Source organism: Terrapene carolina, unplaced genomic scaffold (assembly GCF_002925995.2).
Source record: "Terrapene carolina triunguis isolate 2854851 unplaced genomic scaffold, T_m_triunguis-2.0 Scaffold95, whole genome shotgun sequence".
Classification (NCBI taxonomy): domain Eukaryota; kingdom Metazoa; phylum Chordata; order Testudines; family Emydidae; genus Terrapene; species Terrapene triunguis.
Window position 1 is genome coordinate 50,101,616 of NW_020664446.1, and position 18,212 is coordinate 50,119,827.

The 18,212-nt window shown below is 38.8% G+C and overlaps 1 protein-coding gene across 4 annotated transcripts in view; it reads left to right on the forward strand.

The window, feature by feature from the left end:
* The window catches only part of FAM13C (family with sequence similarity 13 member C), a 95,384-nt gene that overhangs the window by 70,682 nt on the left and 6,490 nt on the right, over positions 1-18,212 (forward strand). For 2 of the 4 annotated variants that reach the window (XM_026651010.1, XM_026651011.1), the window contains 2 exons: positions 8,571-8,654; positions 17,522-17,617. In XM_026651010.1, coding sequence (XP_026506795.1) covers positions 8,571-8,654; positions 17,522-17,617 — 180 coding nt within the window. The remainder of the gene's footprint in view (positions 1-8,570; positions 8,655-17,521; positions 17,618-18,212) is intronic. The other 2 variants (XM_026651012.1, XM_026651013.1) reach the window with 1 other exon arrangement.

Here is an 18,212-nt window from a genome sequence, read left to right on the forward strand (position 1 = left end):
CCTGAAGAGGTTCAAGTGTCTGTTCTGTGTCACACCCTGAGGCAGTGTCATTGAAAACCATGGGTCTTGGTGAGATACTGCGGATGTGCAGTTAGTATTTATAGTCTATGGGCTCTGCATCCTGTGGGACCCCTGTGAGTTAGATAAAAGGACCATTGCAAAGCTAAAGAATTTTGTGCAACTTTTTAAAAAATGTCTTCTCCATTTTAAAATTCACTCCAATTTGGACACTTGATGACTCTTACTCCGTTGTTAAAACCCAGAAGAAATGCCACACTTATCAGCCAGTGATAAAGTATATACAGTAAAGTATATAATGATGCCACCACTTATCTGTAGGTGGCACATACAAGATATATATAGCTATATAATAATACCACATTTGCCATCAGGTAAAGTATACACACCAAAGGCCACTATTTCTAATTTTCATAGATTCTAAGGCCAGAATCTGTATGACCTCTGGTATAACACAGGTTATGGAACTTCCCCAAAATAATTCTTAGAACATACTGTTTAGAAGAACATCCAATATTGATTTTAAAATTGTCAGTGATGGAGATTTCACCACAATCCTTGGTAAATTGTTCTAGTGTTAATTATCCTCATTGTCAAAAATATACGCCTTATTTCCTGTCTGAATTTGTCAAGCTTCAGCTTCCAGCCATGTTATACCTTTTGTCTGCTAGATTGAAGAGCCCATTATTAAACGTTTGTTCTCCATCTAGACTGTATTAAGTCACCTCTTTAACCTTCTCTTTGTTTAAGCTAAATAGATTGAGCTCTTTGAGTCTATCACTATAAGGCAGGTTTTCTAACCCTTTAATCATTCTCTCGGCTCTTCTCTGAACTCTCTCCAATTTATCAACCTTCTTCTTGAATAGTGGGCACCAGAACTGGACACAGTATTCCCGCAGCAATCGCAAGAGTGCCGATACAGAGGCAAAATAACCTCTCTACTCCTATTTGAGATTTCCTTGTTTATGCATCCCAAGAATGCATCCCACTCATACTGGGAATTCACATTCAGCTGATTATCCACCATGACCCCCAAATCTTTTTCAGGGTCATTGCTTTCCAGGATAGAGAACCCCGTTCTGTAAGAAAGGCCTACATTCTTTATTTCTAGTTGTATATATTTACATTTAGCTGTATTAAAAAGGTATATTGTTTGTTTGCACCAGGTTTACCAAGCCATCCAGATCGCTCTGAATCAGTGACCTGTCCTCTTCATTATTTACCACTCCCCCAATTTTTGTGTCATCTGAAAACTTTATCAGTGATGATTTTATTTTTTTCCAGGTCATTGATAAAAATGTTAAATAATGTAGAGCCAAGAACTGATCCCTGTGGGACTCCACTGGAAACACACCTGCTCGATGACTATTCCCTGTTTATAGTTACTTTTTGAGACCTACTAGTTAGCCAGATTTTACCCCTTTTAATGTGTGTGATGTTAATTTTATATTATTCTAGTTTTTTAATCAAAATGTAGTGTGGTATCAAGTCAAACGCCTTAGAGATCTCTAAGTACACCGGACCCTCGCTAGAACGTGGGATTTGGGATCCATGCGTGGTACCGCGTTAACGCGGGGACCGCATTAAAATGAATTGCAATTAAAGTAATTAAATTTGGGATCCATGGCTGCGACCGCATTATATGCGAATTCGTGCTATATAGACGCGCATTCTAGCGAGGGTCCGGTGTATATTACATCAACACTATTACTTTTATCAACCAAACTTGTAATCTCATCAAAAAAAGATATCAAGATAATTTGACAGGATCTAATCTCCATAAAGCCATGTTGCTTTGCATCAATTACATTACACTCCTTAAATTCTTTATTTATCAAGTCCTGTGTCAGCCATTTCATTATCTTGCCTAGGATCGATGTCAGGCTGACAGGATGATAATTACCAGGGTCATCCTGTTTACCCTTTTTAAAACTTGGCACATTAGCTTTCTCTCAGTCTCTGGAACTTCTCCAGTGCTCCAAGACTTATTGAAAATCAACATTAATGGTCCAGCGAGTTTCTCAGCCAGCTCTTTTAAAACTCTTGGTATCTGGAACTGCTTATTTTAAAATGTCCCAGTTTAATAGCTTCTATTTAACAGCTTCCAGAAATACTAGTGGAATGGAAAGAGTGTTATCCCCATATGATGAGACTATATCATCTGTTTTTCCTTCCAAATAAAGAACAGAAATATTTATTGAACACATCTGACTTTTCTGCATTATTATTGATAATTTTACCATTTCCATTGAGTGATGGATCAATATCATTGTCAGGACTCATTTTGTTCCTAATATATTTTTTTAAAAAGATTTCCAATTATCCTTAACTCTGCTGGCCGTAGATTTCTCCTTGTGACCCTTTGCTTTCCTTATCAATTTTCTACAATTCCAAACTTCTGATTTATATTAATTCCTATGAATTTCCCCTTTCTTCCATTTGTTATATATTATTTTTTGTTTTTATAGATACCTTCACTTCCCCTCTAAACCCAAGTTTTTGTTCTGCTTGCATGTTATAAATGTGATCAAGTCATGAGTACTTGTACCTAAGCTACTATTAAATTTTAGTTCTGTGATCAGTTCCTCTTTAAAGATAAGGGGCGAAATTCTGCTCCCTGTTACATCTGTATAGCCCCATTGATTTTAAAGGGGCTTTATGGGGGTAACTGAGAGTGGAATCTGACTCAAGGAATTCTTTTTTTAGATTGTCTTTTTGCAAGTAGACTTCTTTATCTAGAGCGGTAAAATATTTGAGCAGAGCCAGATATATAAAAAAATAAGTGACTTACTAGCTCAGCAATTCAAACATGTCTACAATAAGCTGTTTTCTTGCTGTCTCCTGCACTTATTAAACCACTGAGCAAAAAACAAGTTACTCTTTTGTATTATTTGTAGTTCCCCATGACTAGGTCACATGGCCTCTAGTATGTGGCACTGTAGGCTAAAATCAATAGTATAATTAAAAATGGGCTTGAACTAGAAACCTGGATTTTAAACTCTGAACTGGGAAAGTTTGAACCCAAATTCAAATATCATGACTTGTGCTCCGGGAGGCACATCTCAAAGGACAGTGAGCTAATCATTTTGCTCCTACTGCACAACAGTTAGACCTGCACTACATGTGCTTTGAATACACTACACCCCATCTTTTTCTCCTGACTGCAAAGATGCTCATTTTATATTTGTGAATCTATTTAGGATATTTGTCAATCATTACACAATTTCTTGTTTTTCTTTCTCGTCTCTCTTATTCAGTGTAACACTCCAGGGTCTTTCTCAAGCCTCAGAGTGCTTTGCAGAATTATAAAACTATATTATTGGAATCACTTAATCTATCACCAGAATGCAGCCACTTCTGGCAAGTCTAAGTAACACCACCAGCAACTGAGAAACAGGAAGACAAGAAGACTATTTGCTTGTTGTTTTAATTGGATGAAACATAGAATTGATCTAATGAGATCACATTCTATGCTGCAAGCCATAGTTATTTTAGACAAAACTGATTGAGGCCAAACATTAAGGGCCAATTTCTGATTCTCTTATTCATTCAGAATAGTATTTTACTCCACAAATGGCCCAATTGAAACCAAATGAGTCCCACTGAAACCAATAGACTACTCCAGAAATAAGGTACTGCCCAACTTGAGCAAATATATCAGAATCTGGCCCTTAATGTTTTAATCAATTTGATTTTAGTGATATTGTATTACTAGTAATTATAAAATGGGAATAACTGAGCAATCTGGCCGACTACTAGATGCAAGGCTAGTTTGCTATATGACCAGAACGGCAAAGGAGAATAGTGGAAAATACGATGGGCAAAACACTATAATCAAATCATGGCCCCACCCTGCATTTTATAGGACTATTCTAAGTCAAACCTGCTCTGGAATATCTAGAGCTCTTTAGTTTATGCCACTTCTCAATTTCTGTTGCTCTTAAGAAACTTTCCCTGACAAAAGCCTTAACTTTCCCCTCCTTAGACTTGGACCATTGTTCCTTCTCTTCTGAGACTCTACATTAAATTTCTGCCTTCATGTATATGCTTAGTTTAAAGTTTTTCAGAGATGGCGACCCTCTCTCACCTTTACTTTTCTGGGTTGTGTAAAGGTTACTCTTTTAGAGCCTTTTCCTGTACAATTCTGAGTCTCCTCAACTTCCAGTGAAGTCAGCATCTCACAGGAACCGGATCCTTAGTTTCTCTTCATTCTGTTTGAATTCCAATCATTGCCTCCTACTTGTTGCCCAGCTTTGCACTGTCTCTCATTTTGCTATGCAGAGGCGTGCCAGAGGCAACATAACAACAACAAAAATTGTGCAAAAATAGGGGCATCAGAACTTGAATTGTGGTGAGGCGAACTGCATGTAAAGTTTCAAATGCATTGCCTCAGGATTACGGAGAGCAATCTTCTTCCCTAGTTTCATATGTAAGCTCCCTAAGTATACTGAACAATGTTGGCCATGTTTTTTATTTTCTCAAACTTTTATCTGTCCCCTGCTCGTAGCTGTACTTTTTATTTATTCTTCTCTCTAGCTGCACAACTATGCATTTGTTTTATCAGCACTGAATCTCATGCTGTTGCATGCAGCCTACTGTTCTAAGACATTGCAGTTTGGGCTTTTTCTTCTCATTTGCTCCCCCTCTGATTTTAAAAATTGTCAGCAAATTTGATCCTGGTTGAATTTAAACCTTCTTCTAGATTGCTAATGAAAATAGTGAATAATATAGGTCCACATGGTGATCTGTGCAGTATCCCTCTTGATATTGGTCCCCGCGTGCAGGACTCAATATTATTGACCACACCCTCTTTACTATTAATCATCCAGTGTCACAGGCACACTCATTGACGGACAGACATAATAGTTGTTGGAAGAATTAACTTGTGTTACATGTTAAACTAGTGATGGGGCAGCTCGCACTTTCATTAGGTTCCTGAATGTCAAATAGTGGCTATTCTAGAAAAAAAAAATGAATAGGAATTTTATTAAGTGATCAAATTGTGCAGTTTTAAGACCAAGGTTTTCTAAAGTGACAAATGATTTTTGGGTGCCTTAGTGTCTGGGTGGCCAACTGAGATAACTTGGAATCGTCTGTAAATAAATCAAAATCTGCTCCCATTGAAATTATGGACTAAACTCTCCTGGACTTCAGCAGGACCAGGATGGCTCCTTTAGTGGTTGATGATACAGGTCTAAATTCCACGTTTCACTATGCTTTTAAAAAGCTTCACACAAAATACAACTCTGTGTTTTCAGTATATACTTTACTGAGTGGGGAGTCACCCTCTTCAGCAGAAATATAGCACATGTGCAGTCGTGGGGAGGAGAGGAAAGGTTCCCATCACAAAGTTCCTCCCATGTAGTGGGTGAATTCTCCCCTCCCCAATGTGGAAAATGTAGGAGGTTTGGCCTCAACTCCCATAGATCTTGGGGATCTGCCAGAAGCCGTGGCAAACTGCACCAGCTCTGCATGCTGCTCCCTTCTGTGGCCCCACTTCGTGCTACAGAACAGCACTTTGAGAGACTGTGGCTAGGCCCTGCTCTGGACTCCCCCTAGAACAGCCCGTTGAGAGAGGTTTCATGGGCTGGACGGGGGATGGGTGACTCATATTGAATTAACATTTCTGTGGATTCCCTACTTCTTCCTTGTTCTCCACATGCCACCCACAGATCCCTGGAGCCACAGAGGGCGCTTCCAAATGGGTGTGGGGGACAATATTGCTGAGGAGACTGACCATCCTCTTTTGTGCGGTGGCCCTCTGTGCACAGCTCTTGTGGGAACTCCAAAGTAATTTTCATAACCATTTATAGTGAGTGTCATTCACAGGGAATTAGAATCTGGATAATTACTAAAGTCTATGGTAGGATTACCATATTTCAACAATCAAAAAAGAGGACACGGGGTGCCATCCTAGCCCCGCCCCAGCCCCCTCAGAATCCCCCTACCCCCTACCTGTCCCCTGACTGCCCTCTCCTGAGACCCCCCCCACCCTAACTGCCCCCAGGACCCCACCCCCTATCTAAGTCTCCCTGCTCCCTGTCCCCTGACTGCCCCAACCACTCTCTACCCCCCCTTCTCCCGACAGCCCCCCCAGAACCCCAGCCAATCTAATCCCCCTGCTCCCTGTCCCTTGCCTGCCCCAACCGCTCTCTACTCCCCCTTCTCCTGACAGCCCCCCCAGAACCCCCGACCAATCTAACCCCCCCGTTCCCTGTCCCTTGCCTGCCCCCGCCACCAGGCCGAGGGAGAGCTGCGAGCTCCATGTACAGCCAAACACTGTGGCGCTGCTCTGCGGGGGAGGAGGGAGCGGAGGAGGGGGAGGGGACTCTGGCTGCTAGAGGCCCCAATGGCTGCGAGTGGCTTTCAATCAGGCCAGGCATCCAATCAGCCGCGCCGCACTCTGCATGAGGGGAAGGGGGAAATCCCGGACATTTCTACTTTATTAGAAATCCCCCCTGGACGGCCATTTAAAGCTGAAAAAGCCGGACATGTCCGGGGAAACCCGGACGGATGGTAACCCTAGTCTATGGGCCAGATCCCCAACTGGTGTATATTGGGTATAGCTCCACTGACTTCAGTGGATCTATGTTAATTAACATTAGCTGAGGTTCTAGCCTTATATAATTGCTTTACAAAATTACAGCAGAAAATGCAAAGAAAATTGTTTTTGTGTTGGATTGCACATTTTAGGCCCAATCATGCTGCCTGTACTCAGACAAAACTCTCTATGGGACTCAGTTGGGATTTGCCCTGAGTAAGGAGTGCAGGATTGGACCTTCACTCTGCAGCATATAGACACAAATATTAATATTTGTAGATTAGCATTTGCAAATTTTATTTGAAAAAAATCAGCTTCCCTGCGCTCTTGGGAATGACACTGGTATCAGTGATCTACAGAGATCTCTTTGGCAGTATTGAACAGTCTCTCTAGTGAGGCTCTGTTTAGTAGAATTCCCAAGTTTGGAAAATGAATAGTTTTGGGTGTTCAATATAATCGATAGACCACAGACACCGTAGCCATGAGAGCCCCAGATCCACTGCAATTGTTGGAAAAGTGTTGTACGATGCTACAAACTCATATTATCCAGGCATGGTCGCCTGCGGGCTGATTCAGTAATTATTTTTCCTCCATTTTAACTCCCTCCTACAGATATTGCCAGCTCTTAATATGTTTGTTCAACAATTCATGTTGTGCCAACTTTGGCATCACAATGGTTGGATATACAAGTTATTTAGTGTGGATCCATCTATCATTCCACTGAATACGTTCTGGTTCTAAAGTTGTCTTAACATTCCCTTAATGAACATGGCAGATCTGTTCTCTCTTTTGATGATGGTTAGAAAATTGAGGGAAATCTTCATTTGAACCACTGGATTCTTGTAAGCTTAACTATTGTATCTGGAATATTGTCGGTTCCCCCCACCCCCTCTTTTCAATCATTGGGTCTTGTTTAAAGCTAATATGGACTGATCTAGACTACACAAAAATTTAAATATAAGGTAATAATGCACAGACATTCTTTTAGCAAGTTCCTTCCCCAAATGGTCAAGTGTACCACTTGTCCCTTAATGTCAGTTGTTCTGACCTTCAAGATATTAGTCTGATAAGGACAACTTTACTCTGGCTCTTTAGTCTCCAGGAGTGTGCATCTATACATAATACCTACCTACATAGCATTTTAAAAGGGTCTGGGAAAATCTTGTACTACTATCTCTGGGTTCTCAATAACCCACATACTGCCTCTTGGGTATTGCTTTCCTGTTTTGATTAGGTTAGTGCTTAAAGCAAAATAAAAAAAAATGTATGAACTTGTGCCTCAAGCATCTACAACACAGATTTAATATCTGAGATTCAAGCAACGTCTTTGCTAGTTTTGTACCTCTTCCCCGCCCATATCAAGCAATTACTGCACAATTTCCCATATTTAGGCTCTGATCCAGCAAAGCACTTAAGCATGAGTGTAACTGCTTTGCTGAATCAGGGCCTTCAGAAAAGTTTACTTACTGGTAAGGACATAATTGTCCCAATATACTTTCTGGAGGTTGCAAGTTACTTAATCTCATATAGAAACTGGATATCTTGAAAGAAAATGAGTTAAATCAAAGGTTCAAAGTTTTATAAAGTTATATACTTATCAAAGAAACCGATCATTAAATATATTTTCTGGGGTCTGCTCTTGCATTCTTTAACTTCTCATTGACATCCATGGGGATTTTCCCTAAATAAGACTTCACTTCCCTAATGCAAAGTGAGTATAATATATTATTTCTAGTCTAAATGCCTGATCCAAAGCTCATTTCAGTCAGTCTGTTCATTGACTTCAGTGGGCTTTGGATCAGCCCCCAAGAGATTAATACATACGTATGATCCACATAAACTCGGGGCCTACTCCCACTGATTTCAGTGCAAAGCTCTGATTGACTTCAGTGAGGGCAGGAACAGGATCTTTTATATCAGTGTTTGGGAAAAGTACATTTTAAAACATATCTTCCTAGATCCTTGAGATGAAATCTTGACTCATAATCTTATAAATAACTCTTTTAAATAGGATATGACAAAAAAGCAAATGGCTTTGGAAAAAATCAGTCTTCAGAAATGTCTGCTATATTTTGAGAATATTCATGGACGACCTGTAAGTATGCCATGGAAAGATAGGTAAATTTCAAATTATATTGCATAGAATTTCTTTAACAAATACTTTTAAATATAATACATTAAATATATTTAGATCACTCTTACACATTCAACATTATTGTAGTTGGTTCAAAGCAGTCTTCAGATGTAAATGTCCATTGCTTGAAAATGCTAAACTGTGACCAAGTCTTTTTTAGAAGTAAAATAACAAAGCCAGTGTTTGGTGACATTGTATTGGTCTTCAATAGCAAAATATTGCAAAGATAATGGTAAGAATGCTCAGGACCCTGTTCTGATCTTCCACAATTTGCACCTTGACTTAGGTATGTTGTGGTTGAAGTAGTGTGTGATCTGACATGTAATTTGGTTTTGAAATTTATACATTATTAGAGCATTTAACAGCATAGGAGAAAAGTTTTACAAGTCAGGCCACAATACAGAATGTGACAATGTTATGAGTTATCACCTACATTTTCCTTTATTTATTGAAGATGTTAAGCCTATCCCTATGCCGAGAAACCTGCCAAAATTGGCCAAGATACAGCAAAGCACTCAAGCACGTGGTTAACTTTAAAGTTCCATGGAACATGAAGTCAGTGAAATTACTTGCATGCTTAAAGTTAAGCGCACGCCTAAACACTTTGTTTAACCAAGGTTAATGGTGCAGGAATCTTAACAGGATGTGGGATTGATGTCTCTGATATAACTAACATCGATTAAACGTTAAGTTTCATGATTTGGCATTTCTGATGTAACTACCTTACAACAGTAATCGTGAGAATGGCAAATTTATGTGTGTTGGAGATAAATATGCCTAAAATGATGGGCAGTTGACATTTTGTGAGGCTATATTATCGTATCTTTTCATTTTCTTTCCAGATATCAGGTGTTACCATCTAACGATACTTCCTAGATACGCAGTGGTCTTCGTTAGGAAGTTATTATTGACCTAGTTACCACAGAAAGGAATCTGAAATGTGGCACTCATTATCCTATTCTGAGACGAGCAGTAGTCTCAGAACTACATCGTCATAGTTCCTGTGGTTTAATAATGCTTGGCAAAAGTTGCCTTTTTAATAGTAGCCACCATATAATGAGTTTTTAGGATAACTACTAAAATATATGCCTTACGATTGTGCTGATGAGATTTTTGCTAGACAGTTTTTTCTATATTTAGCAATTGTATATTGCTTTTAAAATAATCATACTGTACTTAAGAGGCTAAAAACCTCATACTTCAGCACATAATCCAACCACTAACTGTCTAGGATTGAAAGAAACTTCCTCTAAAAGGGGTTATTATATAATTGCCCATTATGGAGTTTCTTGTACCTCCTTGAAGCATCAGGTAACAGTTATTTACTGAGGCAGAGTACCAGACTAGATGGGCTGCTTATTTTAACTGGTATGGCAATTACATGTTCCTGCTTCTTACCTGGTATTATATATATAAAAATATTGAAAATTATTGGGCCAGATTCTCAGCTGAAGTAAATTGGTGTTGTTCTGACGACTTTATTGGAAGCATGTTGTTCAGTGGAAGATCTGCCTGTTAGTCAACTAATGAATATTGTTGGGGAAAATGGACTTACATACCTTAGTAGGCAAATTTCATGCTCCAGCACTGATCATAAATGCTGCTGCTACCATCAGTCCTTGAGCATGAAGAGCTGTCCTAATAAGGTGAGAATTTAGCAATCACAGTGCTGCACTTCAGAGCCAGTAATTAGAAGTATATGTAACATTTTCTAGGGTGCCCTCTCATTATGTTTGATTTGACAGCAGCTTGTGCAAGTTGAGCTATTTTTTTCAAATATTTCAAGTTCACCTAATTTAAGCAGTTCTTTGTTGCTGTCAGAAGGAAGGTCCCACAATCTCCCTTTTAATGTGGGAGCAAGATCAAGAACAGCCTACCAAAGTGAGACTTGAAGAAGTAGCAATAACTGATTTGTTGAAATATCAAATGGCTCTCTAAGGGCTCTGCTGTCTGTCAGAGACACAGCCCCACCATTGGAGGAAGCACAAAGCTACATGTTCCGAGTGGGGCCTCTACTTCAGGGCACAGTGGGAGTGCACTTGATGCTGCCCCTCTTTAGGGGGTGCCATATATGCCCGTTTGCCCCGCCTTGTCTCCACCCTCTTTAGTATGTCTATTGCTTCATGAAAAGTGTACCTGAATGCTGCACAGAAGCATAAGTAGAGGATATTTCTTGTCCTTTCCCTTCCTCCCTGTGTGTTTGTGGAGCAGATGGCTCTAAGATTTCTGGAACATCTCTAGGTTTTCAAGTACGTAGTCCAAAGCCCAGCTAGGCAAAGAACCCAGGGAAACATGGATTCTTTATGATAGAAAGACCAAAAGTGAGAGAGTGTAGAAACCTGATACATGAAGATTGTGGTAGCTACAACCAGTGAGGAATGGACGTACAAAGCTGAAAGTGTCTCCTTCAGGAAACAAGCACACTGTTTTTTCTTGGTATAGAAATTTATAGACAATCATAGAAAAATATTATTTTGGTAAAAAATGTTGGAGCTTTTTGATGGAAAACCAAAATTTTCAGTAAAATTTAAGTTTGGTTTTCAAAAAATGATTTTTTTAAAGAAAATATTTTTCAAAACCCAACTTTTTTCAGTTTTTGTCATAAGAAGAAAAATACATTATGGGGAATTTTGAAAAAAAGGAAATAAAAAAAAATCCCACACAAAATAATTTGCATTTTTCAAACAGATCCAGTTATGGGTAATAACACCATTTCCACAAAAGACAAAAATAAAACCACAGCTGAATCATTACTGGTGAAAACTGATGGATATAAAACTGGAGCATTTTGTGCTAACGACACAGAAAGGCATCAAAGGAAGTGATTGTATTTATGGCCCTACTCATAACAAAGGAGAAGGAAACCAAGTCCTGTTGTACAGAGTAAATGACATGTTGGCTCACAGGAAGGGATATCACTAATGGTTGCATTACAGTTGTGGGATTTTGGATTAAAGAAAGCTGATGATGTCCATCCTGTGCCCCAAATAGGGTTATTCAGTAGCCACAGACTGACCAAAATTTTCTGGTGCGTGATCTGCAAATCCACACATCTGATAGATTCTGCCTATCATGTGCCATATTTGCACTGAGAACAATGGTGCTTTGAGACACGCTTTCTGGAAGCAATTCTATAAAGTGGCCTTAGATCCAACTCTTTCCCAAACAGCTATGCCCCTTCTTGGCTGTTTCAATTGCCTAGGATATTCTTACTGTATATCCCTAACATTGAACTCCCGGCAGCGAGTGGCAATGAATTCTCAGTGGTAGATCCTCAGCTCTAGAAAATTTGAGCTTTGTTGGTCTGCCCAAACTACAGTTTGGCAACCTTTAAAACTGTGTTTTCAGGTTAACAATCCCTTATTTGCAGTCAAACAGTTTTGTGACCTCCAGTCCTATTTACATTTACTATAAGAGTAAAAAATGTTTCAATTATAACAATGAGACATTTATATAATTTGTATGTTTTGAGAGGTTGACCGGAATGCTTGACCTTGAAGGATAAGTGTATAGGGGAGCGAGGTTTTCTTTGCTGTAGATTGGAATAAATTTCTGATATCTCGCAACCCTCCCCACTGATTGCTTTAGGACATAATACGAACAGGTAACCCGTTGGAGGGGTTTGTTTTTGTCTTGGTTTGGATTGGGTTTTTTAGGAGATGGAATGGAAGGGTGGTTAATTTCGGTGGCAAGCATGTAAAATGGTTTGGTTTTGTGGCTGGATGTGCTTGGCGGTTTTGTACACAAATCTACTTACTGTTGGATAGGCAGGAAAATATTGTCATATACAGTAATAAATAAAGCCTCCTGGGTAACAGACTCCTTGAACGACAACCCTTTTTAGTAGGATAATGTATGACAATGAGATGGAAAAGTCTTAAGCAAAGCTGGGCATTCTTTGCCTTTTAGAGAGACCTTAACAGTACCTACATTTACCACAGCACATTGTTCTGAAAGAGGTGAGACAGAAACTTGACTCTAGCATCAGACGTGGTGCTCTTTAGTGGAGGCAGATTAGATCTCTCTGGCCTTTTATCTGTGAAAGGAAGCCCCACAAAATTATAAGCATGAATTGTGCTGGCCTCTTACCATCACGTGGCCTAATTATCCTTCCATTTATACCAGTGTATATCAGGAATAACTGCACTGAAGTCAATAGTGTAGAGGAGAATCAGGCCTTGACAGTTTAGCCTTGGGGCTAGAATATGATCTCAGCTGTACCAGTGTGAATTTGAAGTTATGCCATTCACTTTAATGGAGATATTCTGATTTACGCTGTAATGGCTGGGAGCAGAATGTAGTCTATGGTCCTTTCAGTTTTAAAATCTTGAAAGTATTCTGACATTTGAGCTTATCTACAATATAATAGACTATGTAACCCTAAAATTGTGACTAAAAGAATATAACTGACTATTGTCAAAATTGTTTTCTGTTTTTTGTTATTGGAATTATTAATATTTGAAATTATTAATATGGGAAACCACCAAACACCAGTTTAAGCATAAATTCCTTTATTAAGTCCTGAGACCAAATGGTATTTTATACAGTTGCTCTAAACATGTCTAAAAAGGCTACATAATAAGCAATTTACTACATCCAAACAGTAACAAAACATTTATGAGCATTTGAGCAGGATAGTTACAAGCAGGCTAAGCCCAGGGGTGCTTAGGCCCACATTGGTTGGCTCCAGCGTGGTCAGGCAGGCATTAGCAATGACGACTTTGAGAGTTTACTTTTTATACCCTTTAACAATCAAGGGATGTTATTGCCAATTACTGACTTCAGCTAAAAACCAACTGGAGACAGTTCACCCTTATTTCCAGTCTTAATCCAGAGAAGATTTACAACTTCCTTTCTTCCCCTCCTTCTTGCTGACCTACAGTTTTCCCATTCCACCTGGGTCCACATAGACTTTAACACTGGTGTGTGGGTTGGGGAAGGGGATGTTGGCTCATTTTAAGACAGATTCTCTGTATTTGGTTTAAAGCCATTTGCAGTCACCACTGTGGTCAGAGGCCTTCTTTTTAGAAATTGCCCCTTATCTCATTAGTTATTCTTTGAACCAGACATCCTCCCTGCTTTATTCCTTCTGGCTTTACCACTTTTTATTTTCAAATCTTTCCTTCTATTTGCTAGTCAGGGCCTTTCTTTACAACACATATATAGACTCAAAGGCTTTAAGGCCAGAAGGGACCTTCGTGATCATCTAGTTTAGTCATACATTTCCTTAACCAAACTTAAGCTAACATTAATTCTTTAATTTTATATTTTATACTTATCCTACAGTTGTATGTAGTAAAGCTGCACTCCACTTATGTGAAATGATTTTGAAAATAACACACTTGATTGTCATCAGGGTCTCAGCCCAGCTGCTATTCTTGATGGTGTGATAACTGGCCAAATTTTTTCAGGTGCAGTTATTAATAGATCTCTACCCGTTTCTGTCCCCCCAAATCAGGGTGGAGAGGGAAGGGGAGGAAAAGGGGTTAGAAACTACTAACTATATCAGAACTGACTACTAATATGTGTGCCCACATGTTCTGAGGACACAAAACTGAGGGCCCAAAGTATTTAATTTAAATTGGCCTTTCTAACATAAGAGCTGGTGGAGATCATTTTGTTAGAAAGTGCCATCTCTGACAAAAGCAGCACCGAAGACCCTTTGAGAAATGGTACAATGGGGTGCAGAAAAGATGTTTAGATTACGCTAAACATAGACATGAGATAACTGTTGCCCTACATTCAGTTCAGCTAATTTAATATGTGTAGTGCTGCTTACTGGTATTGTCTCCCACCTAAAATCTGCTTTACTAATATTTTCAAATACAGAAGAATTGTTTGCCTGCCATGCCAACCTAACCAATTATGAAGTCAGGTGTTTATTTCCAGCAAGAAAATAACATTGTGCTGACATTTAGATATTAAATTGTCTAATAAAATACATGATTTATTTTTTACAAGCTAGTCATAACTTTAATTATATTAGAAGTTGGAGAACCAAGGGTGAACTTGTAGAGGCTCTGGCACAAGGCTGCAGTGTTTGGGTTGCTAACCATGCAGGAAAATGTGTTAATACCACCATAAAATCTGACTTCATTGACATTTTCACCTATTTAATAAATAATAACAACATTTCTAGTACTGTAGGGTTGTGTTATATACTTTTAAAAATCAACTGCTGGACCAGAATATTTGGCAAGGTCTCTTTACAGATATTTTGCTTTGCTGAGCTGCCCCTGCTGTCCTTTCTGGGTGTTGAGCTCTTTTGAAGATCTGGCCCATTATTTCTACAAGTATACTTCTAAAAGCAGCTATCATATCCCCTATGTAGTAATCATATGGATGTGAGGGGGTGGAATGCAGCTCTCCTTTCAGTTATTTGGTTACACCATCCGTAATTATACCCAAGTGTTTTATATTCACTCACTTTTTAAAGTAAAAAAATACCATTAAGAAGAAGTTTGGCCAGTGTATTAGTTAACATGAGGATATTTACAATAGTTGTTTCAAGTAAATAATGTTACTCTTCTATTCATGGTGGTGGGTGTGTGAAATCCCCTCTCCTGCAGGTTGAGGCTTAACTGGGACTTAATTAGCGTGTAGATCATGTGCATAGGGTAAACTTCAACCAGTATCCCCTTTACTAAGTACAGCAAATGCTGCTTAAATTTAATTAGTCAAAAGGTATCATTTTAAAGATTTGTAATGGCAACCGCTATATCAACTCACTTTGCATGTTCCATGCTGATTTTTTGCAGGATGTGCATGTAACTGCATGAGAATTGATAAACTGCAGAACACAGATTGAGGAATATTTCCGTGTAATGCTAGAACCAGAACCTTGAAGACAGCACAATAATAGAACATTACTTAGTAAATATTATAGCATCATATTAGAAAGTCCCGCATGCTGATTGGCTAACAAAACATTCTAAGCAGTGTTATCCCACCACACTACAGTTGCTGAAAATCTTACACTTCATAACAGTAATAGCCAAGTTGTCAAAGAGAGCAGGCCCAAGATCCTTACACAATTGTGTGATTACATCTATATGTACAGTTAGCTTGACTGTAAGGGCAAATCAGCCTTAGTAGCTATTGTGTGCGCAGGAATGCAGCCATAGTAGCTATTGTGCCATGAATGCACGTTAGGGGCAACTGTCTAGGCATATATAGAAATAGAACTGTACACAAATGTAGAATGTCCCTTTCGGAAAACTTGGCTCATAGTGACCAGCACAACACATGCATTTGTATGTGTCAAACAGTTGTATCAAAAGTAAGGAATGTACTTCTGAGTACCTACCTTTGAAGGCTAACTAACTGCTTAAAAACGGAAAACACTAATTAAAAACATATTCAGCGAAAAAATACAGAAACTCTGCTTGTTCCAAATAAGATTTTACCTTTATATTTTTATCAAATACTAAAGATCAGCCATAAACAAAATGTCACTGGTCTACAAACTTCACTGTGGAGGCAGGAGTGCAGTGAAAGACTACACTTAAAAAAAAAAGCTGGCCAGTTGCTAATTATTATTAAAACAGCAGCCTTAGGAATGTTACTGGGGTTGCCAGTGAGCATGCTGGGAAAGTCTGCTGATATCTTAATAAGAGAGAGGGCTGGCTCTTCCCTGCTTATCTGAAAAGTCAGCCAGAGGAGAAGCTAAAAGGGGCTGTAGCCTTAAAAATATTTTTCTCCATTTTGGCGGTCAAGGGCAAGAAGGCCTGTCTACTGCAATGAAACTGAATGTGGTGATTGGGAGTAAAAACAGCACCCACCTTCCCCTACAGAGGGCAACAATATAGGGTAGAAGGAGCACTCACAGACTACAGTGAAGGATACTTTAAAGATACTCCATAACTGGATTAGATTAGACAGGCTGATGGCATTCAGCAGCATTCCTCTGCTCTCTCTTCCTTACTCCATATATCCCGATAACTTTCCATTTCTGGGCTATTGCCCATGCCTGCAGTCTATCCATATCCTTCCACCTCTGCCCCCACATACTCACCTGCAGTTGTGGAGATAATTTCTACACAGTAGAGCGGCAGCAATTCCCATGAGTGCTTAATTGGTCAGTGTGGGGATTGACAGGGATTTGAGAATAGGGTGTTGTGGAGCACAGGGAGGTGATGAACTCATTTGCAGGTAATTCCTTTCTGATAATGTTGCCCTAGGACAGGTATGAAACCACAGAGTTAGAAGGGACTACAAGGGTCATCTAGTCTAACCCTCTGCCAAGATGCAGGTATCCTACACAGTTAAATAGATTAGGTATGTTTTTACCTCTTCGGGCTACCGTGACTGGCCAACTCTTTCTTTTAATAGAGTAGGATGGCCTGTTGCACAGCCAGAATCCATAGCCTTTACATGACTTATGCAATTTGATAGGCTGTAAGTATTTTTGGTTGGATTGGGTTCATAGTACACAAACTAAAAAACAAAAAGCATTATCCCTAAATTAGGCACATCTGATGCTCAGGGGTTAACTAGAGAGAGAACAGAGAAAACTAACTCCTTTAACAATATCAGCATCTTCAGAAGGGGAAATGTAACCAGTTCACCCTTTTCCCAAAATTAATGCAGCAAGGAGGCAAAGATTCCACCTTGTATATTTTTCATTAGAATATAGGTTTACACTTTTGTTTTCAAATTGTACATTGTAATGTTTTATGAATTATGCTACCATTACCATAAATATTACCTAAAGCAATATTACATGTAAGGCCAAATTCTCCTTAGCTACATTGGTATAAATGAGAGCAGAATATGGCCCATAATGCTTGTTTTTGAGAAGAATATACTTTCTTACGGTTTCTTTTTAGGTAACTAAACAAGAGAGGAGTATTATGAAGCCTCTTTATGACAGATACAGAATTATCAAGCAACTTCTCTCAACACCATCTTTGATTACAACAATTGTAAGTTGGAAAGAATTAGTATTTATCATAAAGAAGCTATACAAGATTCTGAATTGTGCTTTGTATGCCAGTTTAGTGACATTCTAATCACTCTTACACATGAAGGGCTTATAGAATACTTATTGATCAAATCATCTAGTTGATATTTCAAGAGGAGTAAACATCCTACATGATTCAACCCTAAACCATGCCAGAGGTCATGATGTAAAACATCAATTTCTGAATCAATCAGTTTACATGGGTGGGGAGGGGATCAGATGAGGGAGTTCAGTTTTTAACCTTCACCATTACAAACAAATCTACACCACAAAATGAAAGCAATTCTATCTATTATACTGTTGATATATCCTCCTTGATCTTTGTTTGTTGAAAATACTTTCATTACTACTTAGCACATTAAGATCTTAGCATAGCATTTTGATCAATGCTATACCTGTGTGAAAGAAAGAAAACCTTTTCATGTACGTGATTCTGATTGTTAAAAATAACGTTTTTTAAAAAATATAAAATACATGTCAAAAATTGATGAGGTAGAACTGGTGTCTTTACTCACACTGGGTAGTGCTTTACTTTGTGAATTCCCCATTTCAGTAGC